The 25,286-nt window shown below is 35.0% G+C and overlaps 1 protein-coding gene and 1 long non-coding RNA gene across 2 annotated transcripts in view; one reads left to right on the plus strand and one right to left on the minus strand.

Annotated features, from left to right (window-relative positions):
• Positions 1-9,361, plus strand: part of prkx (protein kinase X-linked) — a 34,775-nt gene extending 25,414 nt beyond the window's left edge. Inside the window, exons 6-8 of the mRNA XM_088074269.1 lie at positions 2,971-3,028; positions 6,807-6,884; positions 8,208-9,361. Coding sequence (XP_087930395.1) covers positions 2,971-3,028; positions 6,807-6,884; positions 8,208-8,333 — 262 coding nt within the window. The 3' untranslated portion in view covers positions 8,334-9,361. The remainder of the gene's footprint in view (positions 1-2,970; positions 3,029-6,806; positions 6,885-8,207) is intronic.
• Positions 9,362-17,423: 8,062 nt separating this feature from the next.
• LOC148185530 (uncharacterized) lies at positions 17,424-21,340 on the minus strand. The gene is made up of 2 exons (XR_015775908.1): positions 19,576-21,340; positions 17,424-19,408 (listed from the first exon to the last, which is right to left on the minus strand). It is a non-coding gene; the product is annotated as an uncharacterized LOC148185530 (long non-coding RNA).
• Positions 21,341-25,286: the final 3,946 nt, after the last annotated feature.

Genomic DNA, 25,286 nt, shown 5'->3' on the forward strand with positions numbered 1-25,286 from the left:
TCCAAAACAAATCCAGGGGCCCACATATCCCTGCACATGAATCTTACAGCTTCATACGCTGCAGGTGAGTCATCACATGTGATGTGCTCGTAAACTTAGACAGCTGCTTTTTACAAACAGTCGTATAGTTGTTGGTAGTTTTGCCTGCTACCATGTAGAAACACACCCCCCCTCCAAAAAAAAACCCTCTGCACTCTCCGATGCTCTAGTGTCCTCCTTCATTTGCTTAGTTCACAGAATCTGGATGTCAACAACACTAATTTTGAATTTCCATGCCCGCAATGCTTTTTAATTAAGGTGGGACAGAAGTAACAGGAGTTGTGGGATGCTAAAAAAAAACCACCTGTTTGGAACATTCAATGTGTTAACGGATTAATTGGCATCAGATTAAAGTGTAATTATTGGGTATAACAGGGGCATCCTTGACAAACTGTCCAATAGTTTGAAAACAATCGTACTCAATGCACAATTGCATATAATTTTAGGCTTTTATACGATCCATAATATCATTGACTTGACTTGAATCGAATCGAATCGAATCAAATCAATTTAAATTGAATTGAATCGAATCGAATCAAATCGAAATTGATTTAAATTGAATCGAATCGAAACAAAATTGATTTCGGACATTTAAAAAAAAAAAAAAAGAATGAACACATTAACATGCACGAACATACAGACATATCCAAAAAGGAGTACGAAGAAGTGCAAACATATTAAAACCCACCCCTTCTCCATCGGTTATTGAAAAATAATCCACCCGTTTTCATTTTTATATATATTTATATATTTTATATATATATAAGCTATATAAACAATATACAACTACATGTTTACATTTAGTTATACGCAGTTTATACTGATCAAAAAAAAAATTTGGAGAAATCTCTGCACGTAAGAGGCAAGGCTGAAAACTACCACTGAATGCTCGTGACCTTTAACCCCTTTAGGCGGCACTGATTTTAAAACCAACATGACTGTATAAGAGCAACGTTTCAAAAGCCAGCATCTATGATGGTACACACAGGTTTTGAAGCAACATATGCTGCCATTCAGACAAGGTCTTTCTCAGGGACGTCAGGTTAGACAATGAGACACATTCTCCGAGCATGTCTTTTTTGTAAAAGAGTGCAGGTTGTAGACTGACCAGAACTTTAATAATTCGTGTCTTCCGTCCCCAAACGCTGACCGAGTGTTGTTTAAAGCAAAGGTGATGTCACACGGCCCCAATCCTCCAACATACGCATCGAATAAACACGTCACGAGAACATTTCAGTCTTCATCGACGCAAAATGTTCATTCATCAAGCGTCTGCAAAGTTGAACAGGTATAAATTCAGATATGGGATTTGAGTCGCTTTGAAGAGCAGATGTTGGCAGGCGGTCAAAAAAAAAAAAATCAGATATAGGCAGCAAATCAGAACAGGGCATCGAGACTTGTAGTGTAAATCCAAAGCTAAGTGCTGCGGTTAACATGGAGGTCAGGGCGGCTTCAGGTGGACCTGCAGAGTCTTAATGACACACCCGGCTGATTTGGACCGGTTTCCCCCACCGCTCACACAGACTATTAAAGCAGCTGGAAGGGGGCAGGAATGTGCCAGATTACAGGCTCAGCTCACTGTGTGTGTGTGTGTGTGTGTGTGTGTGTATACACACTCACTTACTCAATCAGCGGTGACACAGTGGCCCCGGAGAGGCCAGACACACACACTACTTCCCCTGATAATTCACAGGAGCCACAGCTCCCCTCTGTTAAGCCATCTATCTCGCGGCCAGCAGACAGAAGGATTTTTAATATTTCCGCCGTTTCTATCACTCTCACACAGCCCCGTGTCACACGCTCCCATCCATCAAGAGGTGCAGAGGACTGCAGGCAGACTGCCGCGTCTCCAGCAGCAGCCTCAGACCCTCAGACGCACCGAGACGTGTCCCTGAGTGACCCCGGCTATTACACGCCTGTCATTAGTCATTAAAAAATTAACTGTTATAGACATGTTAACCTGATCCTGTGCCCTCTGCAACCCTTCCGCTGTCTATGTGGAGGGACGAAGCTCACATCTGCGGCGTGTTTCTTTTCTCCGAATGTGTCAGAGCGTCGTTAACCCTTTGAAACCTTAGAAATCGCACTCCTTTTGCTCCTTTCGGGCGCTTTTCGGAAATATTTCAGCCTTTGAACTGCAAATCAGTGCATTTTGTTTCAAAAATAAGGGGAAAAAGACAAGGGGAGGTAGTAAATGTTTCACAATTTTTTTTTTCACAAAGTTTCTTTCTTTTGAACATTTTTTCTATTTTTTTTTTTTATTTCAAAATTTTCTTTTCGAAAATCACCAAAATCACATTATCTATCAAATTTCAAATATCAAATTTCCAACGGTCCTTTGAATCTTTTACGTTTGAAAATTATCCGGTCAAGTGAGGTGAATAAAACAACATTTTGGATCCTTGAAAATTTGGTCCATGACAAAGTTTGGAAACTCTGTATATAACACACCCGTCGCATATATTTAATATATACAAACATTTTCCCCCGGAGCTGATTAAATTATTTCTATGTGACATCTCATGTCTTAAAGCACAGGAAAAATTTCAAAAACATAAAACTTGACGTGTCAACCTCCGACCGGTGTATTTATGAGGCCGTCAGCCGACCGTCGGATGACGTACACGCTCCCTTTTTCTCCGTTCGTCAGCAGAAAGCCTACACTTTGCCATTTTAACACCCCTGTGAATCACGCATGGTCGTCTACATGTTCACATCTGCCAAAAAACTGCTTACTTGGTTCAATTAAAAGCTTGTCAGAGGGACACAGCTCAGTGAGTCTCCCTCTGCACCTCTCCCAGCCTGTCAGGTTACCTTTAGTGAGGATGCATTTGTCATTTTGACAGTTTCGGCGGAGACAGTTTTTCCTAGCGAGAGTTTTCAGAGACACACTGTACTGACTCGCTCACTGTTTCGTTTTTTTACCCCCAGAGACCTCATCAAGAAATTTCTGGTCATTGACCGAGCCAGACGGCTGGGCAACATGAAGGTGAGTTGGTCAGACTTCCTGTCTCCCTGAACCACATCGCAGCTCCCCATATTTCATACCTTGAGTCAGTGTGTTTGACGTCAGCAGCAGCGTGAGGAGCTCACAGCGAAGCTCCACATGCTTCCAATTAGGCTGAATGAAGAGAATACACAGAAGGTGTGTGTGTGTGTGTGTGTGTGTGTGTGTGTGTGTGTGTGTGTACTTTTTTACATCCAGCAGGAGTGATGGCTGTTTGTCTGTCGCTGCTTCTTGGAATCCAAATTCCGTATTTGTGTCTCTTTAAACTCTATATGACTTACTACAAGATATACATTCAGTTTCCAGTTTAACTAATTCAGTTTAATATATATATATATATATATATAATATATTCTTACAAATTTGGGGCAATTTTTTTGTCTTTTTCTTTTTTTTTTTTTTTTTTTTCTAAAACATTTTTTGGCGATACTTATAGTAATCTAAATTATTGTGGAGATTTTCTTTTCTTTTTGGCGATTCTTTGTTTAATTTCATTTTTTATTTCTAAATTGCACGACAACGTATATCTCTGTATATGCTGTTTTTTTCTATTTTATTTTATTTTTAGTGAATTTTTCTTTTTATTATTATTTAATTATTTATTTTTCAATTGAAAGACAAGGTATATCTCTATCTAAAGTATATTTATAAGAAAAATGGCATTTTTTTCTATTTTATTTTATTTTTATTGAATTTTTTTTTTTATTATTATTGAATTATTTGTCTTTCAATTTAAATACATGGTGTTTCTCTATCTAAAATATATTTATAAGAAAAATTGCATTTTTTTCTATTTTATTTTATTTTTAGTGAATTTTTCTTTTATTATTATTTATTTATTTATTTTAAATCGCAAGTCAAGGTATATCTCTATCTCTTATGCATATTTATAATAAAAATGTCATTTTTCTTTTCTATTTTATTTTAGTGAATTTTTATTTTTATTATTACTTATTTATTTATTTTTAAATCGCAAGACAAGGTATAACTCTATCTCTTATGCATGTTTATAATAAAAAATGTCATTTTTTCTATTTTATTTTATTTTTAGTGAATTTTCCTGTCAGTCAGTCAGTCATTGTCAAAATATTGTTTATTATAAGGATCCCTTTAGGATAGGATAGCTGATGCCAGAAACAAGTAATGAAAATTAATAGTAATCAAAAAATAGATGAGTGAATTAAAAACATAATTAGAATATTAATTAAAAAAAAATAAATAAATAAAATAATATAAATAAATAGTAATAATATCTTGCATTTCAGTCTGTACAACCTGAGAAATCTGACTTTTTTTTGTGATCTCGTAGAAAAATTAGTGTGTAAAATAGTGAATACATTTCACATTTGACTGGAAGCCTGCCTCCTCGTCACTCATCGACGGGAGCTGTGAAGAATTACATTCATAAGAGTGGAGCGTTTCAATTAACATTAGCGAAAGGAGCGCCGGCTGAGAGCTGCTCTCAATAAAACAAATACTTGTCTAAGCCCAGTGATTAACTCACATAATCCCAGACAAGATGATATTGATTTGTGGCTGCCAATATTCCTCCACAGAGCAGTCGCAGCACTCAGTAACACACACAACACTGTAGTGTGTCCTCATGTACGGAGGCCCAACTGTGCCAATACAATAATGATAGACTTTCTATCTTTTATGAATGTGTCAGTCTAATAAGATAATAACTAATGGTGTGATTTCTTTAAAAGAGCAGCTGCATGTTTCACAAATTGCAAAATATTAGCAGTTTTAGAAAAACAAATTAAAGCTAGCGAAAAATGTTAAGGGGAAAAACAAAAAATATTCATCATTAACATGCATATATTTTTAAAATTATGTTATAAAATTATTATATTTTTTTCCCAGGTTATTTCTGTTTTTGTTTTTTTTTAACTGCCTCTTTTATTTTTATTTTTCTATTATTTACATTTTTATTTTTACAAAATCTGAGATCATTTTCTTTTGTTTTTTTTAATAATGTCTTGCTATTTATTTATTTTTTTTGCAGGTTTGGAATACTTTTTTTCTTTAAAAATCACCCAAAAAAAATGAAGAAAAACCAATATGAGAAACAAAAAAGTCAAAACATTTTTAAGAAAAATAAAATCATATATTTTTTTTTTTTTTTTAAATCACCAAAACAAGAAGAAGAGAAAAAAAAAGAAAGCAAAGAAAAAAAATTTCCAACAGCGTTTTAAAAATTATACAAAAGTTTAAAAACAAAACATCTTCGGATTTGGAAGATATATTTTCTTAGAAAATATTGGTGATTTTTTTATTTTCTTTTTCCTACAGAGGTCTTGCCTTAGCCCCCAGTTTCCTAAAATTCTAGAAACGGCCCCGATGACAACACTAACTGATATTTAGCAGCTATAAAGTTCATCATATTTTCTATGTTAGTAATAAAAATACAGATTATCCTCACAGACTGACCTTCATCATATTTACTTCATCACTCAGCGAGCGCTCACACAGCACACACACAGTCCTGCTGCTCAGACTGAACGATGTCTGCACACAGCTGGTTAACTATAACTGCAGGGACTACCATGTCTCGCCTCTCATAACCAAACATAACATCTCATCAAAACACACACAAACCCACAGCTCAGAGCGCTTCCACTGAATTACAGTGAAATGAAGTTGAACCCACAGAGCAGCAGCAGGAGCTCTGATTGGCCAGCTGTTGTGTATCAGCGGGAGTCTGGCCTATTGGAGCTCCTTCTGCTGCTGCTGATGCTGCTTAAAATTCATTTACTTTTACAGGGGTTTTTTTTTTTTTGCATTCACATTATCAATTTATTATTATTACCTTTATGAATATGATGTGTCACTAAAACCCTTCAGAAGTCACACTGGATGTCATGTTTGGTACCTTGTTTTTGTTTTGTTTTGCACCTTGTTTTTATTATATGGCACCTTGGGGGGTTTTTTTGTTTGTTTTTTTTGGTTTTTTTTTTACTGTTTTATTATTTATATTGTTCTTAACTTGCTTATCTTGTACACACCTGGCTGCTGTAACAACACCAATTTCCCCACTATGGGACTCATACATTGTATTGTTTTGTTTCGTATCTGTTCTTATCATATCGTATCATTTCTTATTTTATCGTGATGTATCGTATCATTTCGAATCATATCATATACCGTGTCATGTCAGTCTTATCTGTTCCTATCTCATAGTATAATGTCTTATTTTATTGTATCATATTGTATCACATCATATCTTATTTCATTGAATCATATTTTATCGCATTTTATCTGTTCTTATCGTATCATTTAATCGTATCGTATCATATTGTATCATATCCTATCGTATCGTATTATATCGTATCTTATCTGCTCTTATCTTAACATAACATATGTTGTCGTATCGTATAATCTTAACTTATCGTATCGTATGTTATCTTATAGTATGTTATCTTATTGTATCAAATCATATTGTATCATATCCTATCGTATCGTATCGTATCGTATTATATCATATCTTATCTGCTCTTATCTTAACATAACATATGTTGTCGTATCGTATAATCTTAACTTACCGTATCGTATGTTATCTTATAGTATGTTTTCTTATTGTATCGAATCATATCGTATCGTATCGTATCGTATCGTATCGTATCGTATCGTATCGTATCGTATCGTACCGTATCGTACCGTATCGTATCATATCTTTAATCAAACTCAGAGTCTTTTATCAGATGATGTGTGTTTATTCCGGTGAAATGCTTAGTGAACAGTGTGTTCGGTGTTTCAGAACGGAGCAGACGATGTGAAGAAGCACCGATGGTTCAAGACAGTTGACTGGGAGGCAGTTCCTCTGAGGAAACTCAAGGTGGGAGTTGTTTTTATTTCACTCTGTTTCCTGTGGCATGTTATAATTCAATAGTGTACCTGGATGAAGACTGCGGACAACATGCAATATTGAAATTTTAATTCGTTTATTTCTGCACAAACCGAAAACAGATGGCAGAATGATCTGGGTTTGTTTTTTCTCCAAAAACACTTTGAAAAAAGGCAAGAAAAAGTTAAGCTTCAGTGATGTTGGAGAATATTATGTTCAGTTTTGCAACGGTGCAAACAAGAAAAGGCTGTTTGATGTGCTGTTAGTGTCTCTAACAGTGTGAGGGCTTTTGGCTGACACTGCTCTCCAAGAGGCAGCAACAGTCATGCTGGAAGTACTAACAGAACTTACTGCAGCCTACATAGTCACTTAGTGTTAGTCCTTAAATGTTACTCACTGCAGAAGGTGGATCAAGCTGTTGGTTTTTCACCAATATGGTGAAACAGAGAAATACTGAGATACATATGTAGAAAACTTTACTTTTCTACCCATAGAGTTAAATTGAAAAAGCCATGGCCGGAGGAATTAAGATTTCCGGCTGTCGAAAACACAATTTATCACAAAGGTCTTAAGGGAATTTTCTTCAAATTTGGCACAAACATTTAGTCGGACGAAGGAGGATGAAGTGATTAGATTTTAGTGTTCAAAGGTTAAAGGTAAAGGTCACTGAACACCAGTGGGGAATTTCTTCAAATTTGACATAAATGTCACCTCTGAGTTCAACAGTGGCGAGGTAGCTCAACTTGATAACAACTTGCAATTGGTGTCTAAAATTAGATGTTTTTAATGTTGTCTAGATGAAGTTTGCAAATTCTATAACTTTTCTCTTGATAACTGAGTTTTTGACACTAGTTTGAAATTTCCCTAGCTGTCGCTGTTATACTGCACCCTGGTGGTTGGTTATATCATAGTATGAAGTCATCATTAAATTCCACACTGGCGAGGTAGCTCAACTTGATAACAACTTGCGACTGGTGCCCAAAGGTTCAAGTTACGGGTGGCGCAGATTAAACTTGCTCTTGCCTCCCCAGACATTGTGGGTTACAAACATTTGATTTCAAAGATATTTTAAGGATAAATGATAAAAATAGACAAAAAAAAAGGTTTAGATTTAGAATTTTTGGAAGAGAGTGCGCAAAAAAAAAAAAAATCCCATCACTTCTGTAGTACCGTTTAAGGTTTTTTTTAGAAAATACAATGCATTGCAGTACATAGGTCATTTCAGAAAGTTGAACCAATGGACCATTTTTTCTTCTTTTTCAGCGGCTACAGTTTGTATATGTACTTGTACTGATTGTCCCATTGTCTCTACAGCCTCCCATAGTCCCTAAAGTGTCCCATGAGGGGGACACATCCAACTTTGATGTTTATCCGGAAGACGAATGGAAGAAAGACCCTCCTGTGCCTCAGAAGGACTTAGAGATCTTTAAGAACTTCTGATCCCTGAGCCCGCTTATTTATTGACGAAATATCCTGAGAATCGACACGCATATTTTAAAGTCCCTGTCGCAGGTACTATCATGGACAAAACCCTTATTTATCAGAGCCGGGAGTCTCATTCGATCCGCGAGAATGACGACAAAGTCCCAATGATTGATGCTGTGACACGTATCACACCGCCGAGATGATTTTCTTTTTTTTTTTTTTTTTTTTTAAATATTTTTATTTCAAGTCAAACCTTTGAGTTTTGTATCACGTTTTTTTCTCTGAGCCTGCTCATATGCAAAAACAAGTGGTTCGGTTGAAACCAAAAGACTGTTACTTTATTTAAAAAAAAAAAAAAAAGAAAAGAAAGAGTAAATAATCAGGTCTTTTTTTATATTCTCATGTTTTATATTTTATCTCTTTTTAAGAAAAAAAATGTTCATGCAAGATGTATTTAATGTGACTCCAGACTGGTGCTGTATAACGGGTCAGCCGGCCAGTAACGCAGACTTCTTCTACTGTACGTAATCATGAGTCAGCCACTTTATTTAAAGGAGCGTAGCACTTGGAAAAAAGGTGCCTTACATCACAGTTAAATGGGCGTGATGTGTCGCCGTTACAGAAAAGGTCACTTGAAATAACGCCGAGTCAGCCGAAATGGACTCTAAAAGGACACGTGAGGTGTGAATGTGCTGCCACGTGTGAACTTTTCTTCTTCTCCCAGCTCTGTTATTTCCCTTCGGAGCCAAAAAAAGACCCTCCCCCCATTCTCCATGGCTCTCATTAACTTCACCGATCGTCATAATCATTGTTGTCATGCTTTTTACAGCTGAGTCGCGCGAGGTGAAAAGGTGCCGGGATACGATTTATCCACATTTAACTTGTCACGCTGTAGAGCTGCATTACAGTTGTCCCAGTCAGTATTCATCAGTGTTTCACTTTATTGTGCGCCACGACAACGCCGGCCTTTAAAAAAAAAAAAAAAAAAGCAAACACTTCGGATGATTTAGTTCTCTGTCATTAAATTCAACGTGATGATGTGATTTTTTTTTTGCCTCACCCTTCATTCCCTATGAAAACCTTCAGTCCAGATCAGTTCTCTTGTACTGCGTTCAGCTGCGTTTCACATTATTTCAACCTTGAACCTTCAACTTAAGCAAAGCGGTTTATTTTGAAAATATAGCTTACAAAAAAGGCACAGAGCAACTTGGTGAAAAATGCACCTAAAAATTGCAAGAAATTTGCAGGAAACCTGGAATAGTCATGGAATTAGCAAAAAAAAAAAAATTATTGAAAGTTTTAGAAAAGATTTTTGTGTGTGCAATGATGGTAATTGTAACAGTAGATTTTCTTAAATAACCTTCCACATAATGTAACAAATATAACCAACCATTTTGGAAAAGGTGTTTATTTAGTTTTTATACAAAAATTTACATTTTGAATTAAGTGTACCATGCCATACTGTTCATGTTATACATTCTGCATTGTTTTTGGGTCATGGAAAAACCAAAAAAAACCCTTAAAGTTACTCTTTTTATTCTTACTATTGTGCACATATATATATATGTGTGTGTGTGTGTGTGTAAAATCATAAAAAATATGTCACGGTATAGTTTGTCGAAAAATGTCAAAATTTGACATGTCAAAAAAAAGGCTTAAACGACATATTATAGCTTATATAGACTCATCATAGTATACAATGTTGAAAAAAAGCCCCAAAACTTCATAATTTAGCATGTTGAAAAAAATGCTGAAAATCTGAATCCGGTTTTATTTAAGAACGTTTACATATATAAGGATATTTGACTTAAAAGACCTAAAATAAAAAACATAGAACCAAGTTAAAAATGTAAAATAATATTATTAATATAAATAATATAAATAATAAATATATAAATAATTATTAATATTTTCAGCTGATTATACACTCAAAAAAATCTATATTATAATATAATCGAATGGAAAAAAAACAAAATATAATTAAAAAACAAAAGGCTCTCAGTGCCGGGGGGAAAAAGGAATTGGACAGAGGAAAGTGAGAAATTTCATGATAAATTTCCCAGAAATTTTGAGGATGCGAGACTCTGGCGTGAATCATCACTGTTCCTTGGAAATTATTTGCATGTGGAAGACAGCTGGGGGAATAACCAAGAGTTGTTCCTGGGTTAACCCTTTGAAACCTGGAGCTAAATCATCTTTTTCTTTTGTGCTGCTTTCAGACACTTTTTTAAAGTATTTGAACCTTTGAGCTTTCAGCAAATCGGTGTGATTTCTTTCAAAAACATGCGGGAAAAAAAAGGCAAATGTTCCACAAACTGAAAGAAATGAGTAGATTTTAAAAAAGATAGGGAAATATATAGGGAGAAATGTATTTATGTTTATCATATTTACACATTTAAAATGATTTTACATGTCCTTTAAAATTATTTTTAAAAAATCTTAAATGATCTTTTTAATTTATTATTATAAATTAATTATATTATTTATTATTTCTAATTTTTTAGAAATGTTCTTGTATTTTTTTATGATCTCGCTATTTTTGGGGGGTTATTTCTTATTCCATTGCTAATTATAGGGAAAAAGAAAAAATGAAATATATAATCATCTTAAAGAAATATTTAGAATTATGTTGGAGAACGCATGGACATTAAAATAATTATTTAATTTTTTTTTTTTTTTTTTTACAAATTTTCAGGTAATATACTTTTTTCTTTCTTTTTGGCAATATTTATATATTTATTTATTTATTTATTGCAGGTTTTGGGGTCATTTCTTTCATTTCTCTTGTTCCTCATTGCCGTTTTAAATAGAAATCAAGCCAATTTGAAAAAAAATGCATTAGTAGATTTAGAAAATTATATTTAAAAAAGACAAAAGGAAAGAATTCTTGGGAAAAAAAACGGGGAAAAAATAAAATTTGTAATCATCTTAATTAAATATTTAAAATTATGTACAATTATTTTAAAATTCTTTTTCTTCTTCTTTTATTCTTTTTTTACTTTTTAACTTTATTTTTTATTTCTTTCTCTGTCTCACTCTCTCCTTTTTTCATTTTATTTTTATTTTTTCTTCCTTTTGCAATTTATTTATTTATTTAAATGTTTGGCTCATTTCTTCTCTTGTTGCCTTTTTTTTAAATACAAATCAAGTCATTTATTTATTTTTTAATTTAATTTTATAATTATTTATTTATTTATTTATTTATTATTTATTTATTATTTTTTTTTAAATCTTTTTTAAATCAAATTCTCAGCTAATATTCCTTTTTTCTTCTTCTTTTTGCAATTTATTTATTTATTTATTTTCAATTTTTGGATCTTTTTTGCTTTTGTTGCCTTTTCCGAACCATCGCAGTCCAGAACTGCAGTTCCTCTCGTCGCCTTGTGAGGCGATTTTTTTGCCGTTTTTTAAATTTTTTTATCTATTTTTTTAAATCCTGCTCTGGATGCTCAGCTGGTTGACATTAAAGTGCGCTTGGTAACGATTAAGCTGTTTGACAGCAGCAAGGTGTTTGGTGGTTTCGCTTTGGGTAAACCGCGTCGTGACGCGGCGACGATTACTGTGCATTTTTCCTGCTGAGTCGGGATTTTTTCATCTGGTTCTCTTTAAGTCTAATCACAGATTAATTCAGGTTTTATTTGCACGGATTACGGTCAATTCGATGAGCTTTCATTTCCTCTCAGGACCTCGGGGACCCAAAGGTGGTGCTGGCGTGAATGTGTGTGTGTGTGTATGTGTGTGTGTGTGTGTGTGTGTGTGCGTGTGTGTGTGTGTGTTTGCAGTGGAAAAGTGAGTCATGTTTTGTCTGCAGTGGCTCTGAGTGATGACAGTTAGCAGCACGGAGATCTAATAGTGAGTTAATGAAGGCCTCATGAGGCAGAAACAGCAGGGGGAGGCTTCCCAGAATGCCACTGTGACGGGAAATACAGTTAAGAGGAAAGAAAATAGTCCCTCGCTGTGTTCATAATCACATACAAGCACACTGTCGATCCTAAGTATGGCTTAAAATGTGAAACAATGCACTTTAAAATGAGATTTTACTTGATCGGAAAAAATAAAAATAAAAATCATGACCCCAAAAATTAACAAGAAATAAATAAGTTCAGAAAAAATAGAATAAAAAAAAGGAAAATAAAATAAAATTCAAAAATATGAAAAGTACTAACAGCAACAAAAAAAGAAGAAATTAATAGAAAGTATAAAATGTAAAAGAAAAAAGAGAAGCACTTAAAAATCATAAAATAAATAAAAACTTTCAAAAATGTAAAGAAAGTGATGAGTGACAAAAAATTTGTGACCCAAAAATTAACAAGAAACAAATAAAAAGTAAAAAAAAAGAATGAATAAAGAAATGAAAAAAATGAGCAATAAATAAATATAAAGTATAAAATGTTAAAAAAAGAAAGAAAAAAGAAAAACACTTAAAAATCGTAAAATAAATATCAAACAAGACAAGTACTTCAATAACTTCAACATCTGAAATAAGAAATATAAGAAATACAAAAATAAGACAGAAATTTTTTTACCAAAAAAAGTTATTAAAAAAAGTTATAAAAAAATTATTAAAAATGTATTACTAAAACAAATATTTTATACACTCTTATGTTTTGATGCAAAAAAATCTTTATCTGTTAAGTAACTAAAACAATCAAATAAATATACTGAAATAAGAAATATAAGAAAAAGGAAAATAAGAGAATTTTTTTCTAAAAAAAATTATTAAATAAAAAAAATTGTATTAAAAATGTATTACTTAAAAAAACAAACATATTTTATGCACTGTTATGTTTTGATGCAAAAAATCTTTATCTGTTAAGTAACTAAAACAATCAAATAAATATACTGAAAAAAGAAATATGGAAATAAGAGAAAAAAATGTACTAAAAAAATGTATTTAAAATAAAATATTAAGAAAAAAATATTTAAAAAAATTATTACTAAAAAAAAACATATTTTATACACTCTTTTGTTTTGATGCAAAAAAATTGTATCTGTTAAGTAACTAAAACAATCAAATAAATATACTAAAATAAGAAATATAAGAAATACAAAAATAAGACAGAAAATACCCAAATAAAGTACAAATACCTCAATTTTGTACTTGAGTACAGCAGTTGAATAGTGTGCTGACTGGGAGGTTCCTCGTAGAGACGCCCGGCTAATAATGTGACATTAAAGGTGACATGTACGCTGTTAATCCCCTGAGCTTGTCTTGTGAGGTCTCTTGAGTGTCTCTGGCCTGTGAAGCCCCACCCGCCCAAACGACAGGGTGCGCTTGTTTACACGCCCTGTGATATCGCTCTAATAACAAGTCAGCGGTCAGGTCGTGTCAGCAGCGGGCGCCTGCGACTCCTGTCATCAGCGCAGGCTGTGAAGGCGCCGCACCCTGCTGGGTGCCACCCACCCACCTGGACTCAGGCTCACCTTGGTCTCTGTCCTGCTGTGGGACAGCGAGACGTTTACCAGCAGCTGGAGACAAACTGTCCTCTGTGGAAAAAACATTAACTCCTTCTAAACCCCGATACAGCACGCAGAAAAGAAGAACTTAAAAGAACTTCAGTACAAATTTGAGGTTAAAAAAAAAAAAAAAAAATTTAAAAATCAGAAAATAAATAAAATAAAAACTTAATTTTCTAAGAACAATTTGGCTTCTTTCAAAAATGTTTAGAAAGTGATGAGTGACAAAATAAAAATAAAGTTCATGCCCTGAAAATTAAAGTTAAGTACAAATTTGAGGTAAAAAAAAAAAAAAAGAAAAAGAAAAACATTTAAAAATCGTAAAATAAATAAAATAAAAACTTAATTTTCTAAGAACAATTTGGCTTCTTTCAAAAATGTATAGAAAGTGATTAATGACAAAATAAAAATAAAGATTATGTCCTGAAAATTAACAAAGTTAAGTGCAAATTTGAGGTAAAAAAAAAAAAAAAAAAACACTTAAAAATTGTAAAATAAATAAAATAAAAACTTAATTTTCTAAGAACAATTTGGCTTCTTTCAAAAATGTTTAGAAAGCGATGAGTGACAAAATAAAAATAAAGATCATGCTCTGAAAATTAAAGTTAAGTACAAGAAGTAAAAAATAAAAGAAAAACACTTAAAAATCGTGAAAAATAAATAAAATAAAAACATAATATCTTTGTAATATAATTCTAAATTCTAATTCTAAGAACAATTTGGCCCGAAAATTAACAAAGTACAAATTTGATTAAATTAAGTTTAATAAAAAAATAACAATAATATGAATTTGATTCAATTTTGAAATAATTCTGTAACATGTTTTTTAAATCCGTAATCATGTGAATTGTTTTTTTTTTCTTTTTTTTTTTTTACCTCGATTATTTCCCAGAGATTTTCTCATGGTTTAATTTTTTTTTCTAAATATATTAATTTCTCAATATTTGCGAAGATTTCCGACCAAGTTGCCTGTTGCCCTTTTTTCTCAATTTTTTTTTTTTTTTTTTTTAATGACACCAACTTGCTTCGGGGAGAGATCTTCCCTCTTCCAGACTCCAGTAGGAGCTCCATCAGATACGTCCCGCGTGTTGTGAGTGCACGCCTGGCACGTCTTCGCCGTCTCCGTTATCCCGAGACATCGTCTCATTGATGGATTTTCGTATTTCCCCCCTCCTGCCCCCAGATGCTGCTCAGCTGCTCGGCCATGCTTGTTTGCACATTAAGCACCACTTAGCCTCGTGACCTTTTGACACGAAGCGTCGGTGCCCTGGCGCTCGGCACGACGTGGGATTTGGCGTTATTGGAGCAGCTTCTTGGCACCGGAGGAAGGAAACATTAAACACATGCTGATGGCTGTAAGACAAGAAAGAAAGAGAGAGTCAGAGATTCATTATCCCGAGAGCTAGGAACGCGTCCAAAACGCCGCCGCCGCCGAGCTCCGTTGGCCCAACCACAAGTCAATGAATCATCCTAATTCCTGATGGATAATGTGTCTTCCTTACAAAACGCCGTTATCCGCGGCCCTGTCAGAGCGGCAGACGTATAAGTATGAAAAGTAGAAAAAGTAGCCAATGCAGAAAAAAAGGATTAGGATTATGAAATGAAAGACAAAATTGAATTATTAAAAAAAAAGAGGCGAAGAAAATAAAAAAAAGAGAAAAAATCCTAAACTCAAAAAAAATCATTAAAAAATATTTAAAAGACCCAAGACTTAAAATAATAATTAAGAGAAAAACACCCCCAAACTCAAAATTACAAAAAAAGAGGGAATAATAAAATTATTTTTAAAAAATGAAAATCATTAAAAAAATATTTAAAAGACCCAAAACCTTAAATAATAATTAAAAGAAAAACACCCCCAAAACTCAAAATTACAAAAAAAGAGGGAATAATAACAAGATAAAAAAAGAAAATCATTAAAAAATATTTAAGACTTAAGACTTAAAATAATAATTAAAAGAAAAACACCCCCAAACTCAAAATTACAAAAAAAGAGGGAATAATAAAAAGAGTAAAAATAAAAAAATGAAAATCATTAAAAAAAATTAAAACACCTAAAAAAAAGTATAAATAAAGGAAAAAGAAATTTCTAAATATTACATAAAAAACCAAAACAACCAAACTTTAAAAAATAGCCAAATCAACAAAAACCTCCAAATCAAATAAAAAAAGAATAAAACACACCTAGAACTCATATATATATATATATATATATACATATTAGTTCTCTGAGCATTTCTCACAGCTTTTTTAGAAATAATTTTCTAAATCTAAGAATTTCATGCAACTTGCAAGACATTTCTTGCAAAGTTGCAAAGTTTTCTCAATACAACACAACGAAAGTTTAATAATAATAATTCCAATTTGCTCAAGGCTCAAAGATTTAAATACTAAAAGGCATCTAAAAGCAGCACAAAGGGTTAAATTCTGACAGTGCAGTGAAGGTATTTTGGGCGAACAGCAACATTTCAAAAGTTACAAAACTTTTCCATTTTGTGAATTTGCGGTTTGTGATTTTTTTTGTGTAATTTCAGCGTATAAAGACCCTGGTGATGACATAATGTGTGTCTCCTGCAGCAGGTGTTAGTGAGTTGTAGGAGCATGTTTCTCCTTCCTGCTCCTCTCTGTCTCCATGTGTCTGCCTGGCGTTGCTCCCTGTGATCCCCTCCCCATAGCTCATCCGGCCTCCTCTGCTGCGCCGCTCACAAGGCGGCCATATGTTTCTGTTTCAGAGATGCGTCCGTTTAACACCCGGAGACCTGCTGTCCCATCTGCTTCCGACTGAGCATTTTATTTATTTATTTATTTATTTTATTTACTACCTGTAGCAGATTTTATGTCCACTGTATTTTTTATTTCATTTTATATTGTCTGTCTCAGACACACAGAGCGTGAAATAATCATTGAGTGAAGAGTGGGTTCATTTTTAAAGCAGGTCTCTCGGATAGGTGCAGTAACTACCTGTCAGGGTAAAAACACAACGTTTTATGGTCCAGTGAAAATTCCTGTTAACCGTTTGAACCTGAGAAAAAAAATGGGGAGAAGGCACTGAGCAATAAAAGGAGAAATTACCCAACTTTAGTATGAAATTTGTAAAAAGTATGAGAAAATAACCTGGAAATTAGAGAAAAAAATGTTTAAAAAATAAACAAACAGGGAAATTACCAGGAAAAAGTGCTTGAAAAAAATATAATAATTTTTTAACGTAATAGCAAATATGGAATTCTAATAATTACGTATATATTTTTTATATTTATTTATTATTTATATATGTTTTTTTATATTTTTTTAAAATATATTTATATATTTTGTAAGAAAATATTTTTTCTTTTTTCTCTTCTCCCCTAGACATTTTTCCCTGAACCTTTTACCCTAGATTTTTAAAAAATAATTTTCAAATAATTTTAATTGTCTAACAATTTGTAGAAATGTGTAATGACTATTAATGGTTTATCCCTAGAATTTTTCTTTCTCCCTAGATATTTTTCCCTAGCATTAAAACAAACAAACAAACAAAAACAGGTGACAACAAGGCTAAAAACATGATGCCAGTGATGTTTTTCAAAACAATTCGGCAAGTTGGGGCTTCAGGACACTTGGATTACTTTGGACAAGCAGTATGGGGACATTTTGTGGTTTTATTATGGGTTTTGTTTTTTTTTAAATGTTTGATTCCTGGTTACCATTTGCTTCAATCTCTTAGGAGTTGAGTGCAACACCTCTTCCTTATGAACCTCTGGCAGTTTTTTGGGGACTTTAAAACTTCACCCGACTTTCCATCGGCATGAGGGTGAGTAGATAATGTGAATTATCATTTTTCGTTGAACTATACCTTAAAAGGCATGGCTTTTAAGGTGTGGCTTTCTAAAAAAAATATGCAATATGAATAAACTACTAAAACAATAATGAACATCACAGATGTTTCGTGCATTGACATAGTTAAAAATCACATCACAGGTCCCGCGGGTGGGCCCTCAGATTTTAAAAACGTCATCAGTTTAGATGCATTATTATAAAGTGGCATTTAAATGTCCAAGTTGTAAAAAACCAGCTGTGAGGATGCTGCAGTTTTACCTCCTCATGTTTCTCTGGTTGTGTGCACTCACTCACAGCTTTCTAGGTCAGTTCCCCAATTCAAGGCGAGCCTCTTTTTTTCTTTTTTTTTTAAACCATTTTGTATTCTGCTGGCTTGCAGCCTCACTTCAGAGAATAAACAGTCTCCCCCTGCCTGCTGCGCTGCAGCTGGGCTCACACCCTGCAGATGCCTCGTGTCGACTGGCTGGTGGGCAAAAAAGACGAGAGGGTCTGCCGGCCATCATAAAGCAGTCGCTGACACGCGGCGCCGCCTGAGACGTGAGCAGCAGGTCACGCTGCAGCGAGGCGACTGGCTGCCAGGTGTTGGAGAGCCCGGTTCGCTGTCATTAAACACACACAGTCATTACAGGAGTGTGAAGGAGTTCATGCATATTAAAAACACACACATGCATGTGCCAACAAGCAGTATGCTGACACATACACACACAGACGTAACACGGGGAGAGAAATTCAGAAGCATACCCGTCCCTTTGTGTTTTTTTACTGCTTTTCGTGATCATTTCGATGCCCTCAGCCGCCTGTGACGAGTATTTAAACCCAACTTGGTAAGAAATGCTTTACAAGTTAGTAGATTTATAAAACTTTTTTTTTTTTTAAATAGAGATATTTTTCATAAACAGGATTAAATATTTAAAATTAATTTATTATTTATTGTTATTTTTATTATTATTTTTTGTTTTGTTTTTAGAAACAAATTTTCAGGTAATTTTCTTGCAGTTATAACAAATGTTTTGCGAATTTTTTGGGTCATTTTGTATACATATATACTGTATATACAAATATATACGTATATATGCTATATATATAAAATAGTCTGGCATATTTTTAATAAACTCTGAGCGACAGTCAGAGATCAGCGACATTAAAACCACTGACAAGTGAAGTAAATATGACCATCTTGTTACTATTCCAGTGGTTGGCTGGAAATTCCTCCCCAGTAGGACAATGGGCTATGTCACACTGTAAAAAAATGCTCTGAAACCACCCGAGGAATGTGAAAATGACCTCAAGGCATCCAAAATTCCCAGATCCCAATCTAATCAAGCATCTGTAGGACATAACTGTACCTAGGAGATACTCTCGATCCACAATGGGGCCTCCCTGGCTCCAATTTGGCTCTGACATGTTGAAACATGGACACAGGACCTCCTGGAGGGGGGGGTCCTTTGGTGTCTGGCAGTGGGGCGTTGGTGGCCAATCCTTTGAAACCTGTTGGTAGTGAGGTGGGGATTCTTGATCAGATTAGGATCTGGAGAATTTGGAGGCCAGCTCGTTGCCTTGAGCTCTTTGTAAAGTTCCTCCGTACATTCCTGAGCAGGTTTTGCAGTATTTACCTGCTGGGGGAGGGGTAGGGGGGGCACTGTTTACTGTTTACAGTTTACTTTGGTATGCTTTTTTTCTCTGCATTTGCATTGTGAAAAGTAGTGGATGGTACCCTTTAGTGCAAATACCTACACTCACCTATACACACAATTGTGGACAGAAACTGTTGCAGACCTTGAAATCCCCTTTGAGTACGCTATATGCTAGCTAGCTACCTCACCACTGTCTCAATAATCACTTATGATGCAGCATAGATTCTTATAAATGCATGAAAATGCTTACACTTTACTTACCACCAACAACGAAACATAACGACGACTCATAAATTATTATAAATGCATGAATATGCTGAAACTGTTGCACACCTTGAAAAGCTAGCTACCTCACCACTGCCTCCCATACAGGCTATTTGCAAGCTGGTTTAGCCACTGAAATGTTTGCTATCAGCCTCTAATCTAACCAAATGTTTCAGTTGCTATCAACCTCTAATCCTACCAAATGTTTCAGTTGCTACAGATCAAGTATTGTAGTGTATGGCAGGCAATAATCACTTATGATGCAGCACAGATTCTTATAAATGCATGAAAATGCTTACACTTTACATACCACCAACAACGAAACATAACGATGACTCATAAATTATTATAAATGCATGAATATGTACCTCACTTTACACATACAATCATATTTTATGATACTGCATAGACTGTTGTAAAACACTATGAGTCCATATCACAGTTAACTGCTGATTTGTGAATAGGTGAGTGTAGGTATTTATAATGCATTATAAGCCCCATCAGTCAAACTGTAGTTTATAATCAGTCCAGAGCATCCATAAGACACGTGACACTTTTAATTCACTATATATGTTAATGCATAGTAAGCATTATGTGTGTTTATCAGTGTGTTCATAAAGCATTATGAATGTGTTATAATGAATGCACTTATAATGCATTATAGAGGGAAAGTGATAAAAAAAAGTGTTACGGAAAGTCCCTGCTCTTTTGTCATGTGAATTTAAAACCAAACCATTTTTTCCCCTAAACTCTACCATGGTCTTTTATTGCCTAAAAAAAAAAAGATGTGTTTTAAGATACGTTTATTTTGAAAAAGACTATGCATATAACAAGTAGAAACTGTAAATCTCTTGTAAAAGTGGAGGTATATTTTGAAAAGGCACGATGCATATAACGAGCCAAAAGTGACACGTCGTCTCTGAATTCCGATCCTTGCTCGCCATACTTTTTCAGTTTTTATCAACGTAACTTGACAGCAATGCCAAATCTATTGGTATCGGCTGATGCCATAAGAGGAGGTCTTTCCACACTGACGGGAGGACAGGAGATCAACTGAAAATGACTCCCGTTTTCTGGCGTTTCCAGGACACAAAGCCGAGGACGGCAGCTGGATCATAAGAAAGCTATGCAGGGGAATAATGATGTCAAGCTAGAGTTTCATGGGAGAGCAGGGCTGTTTGGTGACCACCTGTTTCTCGACAGGATGCTGCATGCATTCGGTAATGTTTGGTTGTCTCGTTGCCGAAAGATCTCATCCCAGTTGCCCCTGACAACTCGACAACAAGGCTTCATAGTTTGTCTTTTTGTCAGGGAAAAGCCTTGACCCTGTCCTTGTGACCTGGATGCTTCAGTCCTGGAGTTTCGTGTAGAGCCACATCACAGAGATAAGGAAGACTTTATACCGACAGCCCTGGTCCAAGTGTTTTTGTTTCATTTTTTTAAAAATAATTTTGTGGATTTTTTGGCTTAGTTTTTCTATTTTTATTTTTACTTTTTAAATTCATTTTGGTGTAATTTTTTTCTTTTTTTCTTTCTTTTTTTTTCTTTAATAATTATAATTATGCTTGGATTTTATTATTTTATTTTTCCGATAATTTAATGTTTTTGGGGGGTGTTTATACATACATTTTTATTTTTATTTTTCGTTTCGCTTTTTTAAAAAAACAATAAATAATTTTTTAAATAGAATTTTAAAAGATTTTTGTGTTTTTTTTGTGGGTGTTTTATTCTATTCTTTAATTCTTAGAATTTTAATTAATTTTGGTGTAATTTTTTTCTTTTTTTTCTTTCTTTTTTTTCTTTAATAATTATAATTATGCTTGGATTTTATTATTTTATTTTATTTTTCCTTTTTTTTGATAATTTAATGGGTTTTTTTTGGGGGGGGGTGTTTATACATACATTTTTATTTTTATTTTTTGTTTCACTTTTTAAAAAAATAATAAATATTTTTTTAAATAGAATTTTAAAAGATTTTTGTGTTTTTTTCTGGGTGTTTTTTTCTAGAATTTTTTCATTCTCTTTTTTTTTTGACAATTTTGACATTTTGACAATTTTTTTTTTTTTTTTTTTAAATTCCATTGGTTTTGGGGTGATTTTCTGTTTTCCTTCATAGCTTCTCTTCCTGTCATGGAGAAGCTGTCCTTGTGACCTGAACGCTTCAGTCCTGGAAGTTCCACGTGGAACCAGATCACAGAGATAAAGCACACTCAATACTGATAGCCCTGCTCCCCGCTGGTCCCCGTGGAGCTATCAGTTTCAGGGAGCATAATTTCATATCTAAGGCACGTCTGCTCATTCGGCAAAAACCTCCTCTCCATTGAGCTTCTCCTTCTCGGCAGCGTCCTCTCCCCTGGGCACCAGCCAGCCGCTCTGTTTCCTCAGCTGGGGGACGGGGGAATTCAGCCAGGCCCATTTGTCTCCATCAGCGGCGATATCCCTCTCCGGAGAATAATGCTCCGCGATCCAGAACAGCTCATACGGCTCACAGTTTGCAAAATAATATGCTGCAGAGCTGCTGGCTGTTTTAAGGTGCTGAAGATTGCCCCGAAAGCTACTGTTTAGTTCCATTAGAGCTGCACTGAAGCACTGATGCCGTGCTGAAAGGCGCCGCTTGTTGTGCATCTACATCCACGCGTCACTTTGCAAAATATTGGCCTTTAAATAAAAATTGAACGTCAGCCAGAGAGATAAAGTGATGATGGGACTCTGAGGATGAACTGCCAGTGTCAGTTTGGGTGAATAAACTCGTAGTAGCAGCTAATAAAGAGGGAGTATTGATCTGGTCTGAATGTCACAGGATTTAGTCAATCGCCACTGTTGTTTTGCACTAAAAAAAGAGTCCATACTTTCCAACTATGACAAATTTTATTTAAAAAAAATTCCTGGAAGATGCGCTTAAAGTACACATTTCAGGTAAAGGTTAATGCCATATATTTATTTCATATTCATATATTTTTTCGTCTTTTTTAAAAGGAAAAAAAAACAGTTTTAAAGGGTTTTTTTTACTTTAAAAAAAGATTTTTTTTTTTCGATGGTCACTAGGGGCTGGCTCCAAAACAAAAAGATGTCTCTAGAGCTAATAGCAACTTTCATGAAATTTTATATAACTCATCTCTTTATTGTTATTTTTTTTTTAAATTAAGGCTTAACGTTATGCATAATTAGGGGCGGGACCACTTTGAGTGACAGGCTGTCTGTTGACTGTCAAAAATGGTCACTTTTGGTTTCCAAAAAAAAAAATGGCGATAGCTAAAATGCCAAATTGGACCCTACACAAACAAGTGGGAAAGAATGTGCCCGCCTCTTTGGAGTTCAGCCAATTGCAACCGAGCGTGCAGATGATTGACGTTTCATTTAGCCAATGAAACACGGGGATATGCTGGTTCACGGGGTCTCCAAAATGCCCCTTTTTGGAAATGCTCAGACATACCTTTAGAAAGACCTTTGCAAAATAGTCATTTTCTGTAGTATTGTCATGAAGTATCCGCTTGTACTATGGTTGCACAGTGAGTACCAGCTAATACCTGCCACTTCAGCATCTTTTTTCAAGTAATTTTTTACCAGTGTGTTGCTTTGTGTTGCTTGAGAGTAGCACCGCTCTGCTAACGGGTCAACAGAACCAAGATGAGGGAGTCACACCTTAAACAGAAAGACTACCAGGAGCTGATAGAAACCATCTGTCTACACAGCATCCGCATGCAAAACTCTGATTCCCTGGTCCATTGTCTGAACAAGGGCTTTGAGCGGGACCTCATTAGCAAAAGATGGAGGCCTTTGGGGGACAAAAAAACAAAAAAAACTTTGACTAAAGAAAACAGGAGGACTGCCAAATAGATCCCAAAGTGTGTGAAAAGAGAAATTCTGTTCGGGTGAGAAACTGTAAGGCTGAAATCAATTTGACGTCTCTGCAGACTATAAGGAAGAATGAAATCATACTTAACTATTTACAGCTGCTGGAGACATACTTGGATGCGTGTATTACTGCAGTATTTGGACTTGGTGATCAAAGAACGGACATGCGCACTGAACTTGGATCAGAAGTCTACCTCAAGACTCTTATATGACGTAACTGTGATTAAAGTCACCTTAATTAAGTGGGGAGGGCTCAAGGCCTTCTTAAAATATCGTGTTCGTGAGAATAAAATGGGTGCACAGTGACAATGACTTTAGGTCTATGACCATTAAAAGTCCAAGTGGACGTTTGTGCCAAATTTGAAGTAACTCCCTTGAGGTGTTCTTGAGATATTGTGTTAAAAAGTATGCGATGGATGCACAGTCACAATGACTTTACGTCTATGACCATTAAAATCCGATCACTTCATCGTTAAGTCAAAGTAGACGTTTGTGCCAAATTTGAAGTAACTCCCTCGAGGTGTTCTTGAGATATTGTGTTAAAAAGTATGCGATGGATGCACGGACACACTGACGTGGACCTATGACCACCAAATTTTAATCAATTTATCATTGAGTGCAAATTAATGTTTGTGCCAAATTGGAAACTCCCTCAAGGCCGTCTTAAGATATCACATTTGCGAGAATAATACGGTTGCAAGGCTTCTAGGACCATGATTTTTGATCTGTGACCACCAAAATTTAATTTCTTAATTGCTGAGTTCAAGTGAACGTTTGTGCCAAATTTCAAGTAACTCCCTCGAGGCGTTCTTGAGATATTGTGTTAAAAAGTATGTGATGGATGCACGGACACACTGACGTGGACCTATGACCACCAAATTCGAATCAATTTATCATTGAGTGCAAATTAATGTTTGTGCCAAATTGGAAATTCCCTCAAGGCCGTCTTAAGATATCACATTTGCGAGAATAATACGGTTGCAAGGCTTCTATGACCATGATTTTTGACCTATGACCACCAAAATTTAATCTCTTAACTGCTGAGTTCAAGTGAACTTTTGTGCCAAATTTGAAGGAACATCGTCATGGTGTTTATGACGCAAGAACCCAATGACCTTAACTTATAATCAGTTCATCGATAAGTGCAAGGGAGCGTTTATGCCAAATTTGAAACTCCCTCAAGGCCTTCCTGAGATATCGTGTTTTTACGAAAATGAGATGGATGCAAGGTCACTGTGATCTCGATGTTTGACCTATGACCTTCAAAATGCATTCACTTCATCATTGAGCCCAAATGAACGTTTGTGCCAGAATTCTCCTGCAGGGGTTCTTGAGGTAGCACGTTCAAGGATGGCCAACCTGAAAACATATTGGCTATCATCGAGATATAAAAACGCTGTAAGAATCTGCGCATATAATGTGTAACCCGAAAGAATGCTTTGTTCTTTTTGTAAAATAAACACGTATCGCGGCTAAGGCATATATTAATGCAGTGAATATTTGCTTCTACGGGGATGTGAGTGCTTGTGTTTGGTCCTGTGTGGTTGTGAAGGAGCGCGCTGTTTGCTTTCGTGCAGCTCTGTGCCTGCTAGGTGTGTCTGAAGAACAGAGGAACAGATGTTATTCCCGGTCCCTGTGCGTGCATGTTTCTGCCGGAGAGGGTCTGGCTGACTACATCACAGAGCATGGAAACTTCAGTCATTTCTAGCTCGGCCAAGATTAAGAGCATATTGAGTGCAAGAGGCAGAGCAGGGAATGAGATTACAGTTGGCAGGTACCTTCAGACACTTATTCAACCAAAGGACCAAACTAAAGTACGCTTCCCGTCCCGTCTTCCCGATGTGAAGTGAAAAATGGTGGATGATTGCATGATACGTGTAAAATTTTAAAAAAACTTTCTATTTATAGATTTGGATTTTTGTCGTTGTCTTGGAGACTGAAG

Source organism: Plectropomus leopardus, chromosome 24, assembly GCF_026936395.1.
Source record: "Plectropomus leopardus strain MGB_pleo_1.0 chromosome 24, ASM2693639v1, whole genome shotgun sequence".
Classification (NCBI taxonomy): Eukaryota; Metazoa; Chordata; class Actinopteri; order Perciformes; family Serranidae; genus Plectropomus; species Plectropomus leopardus.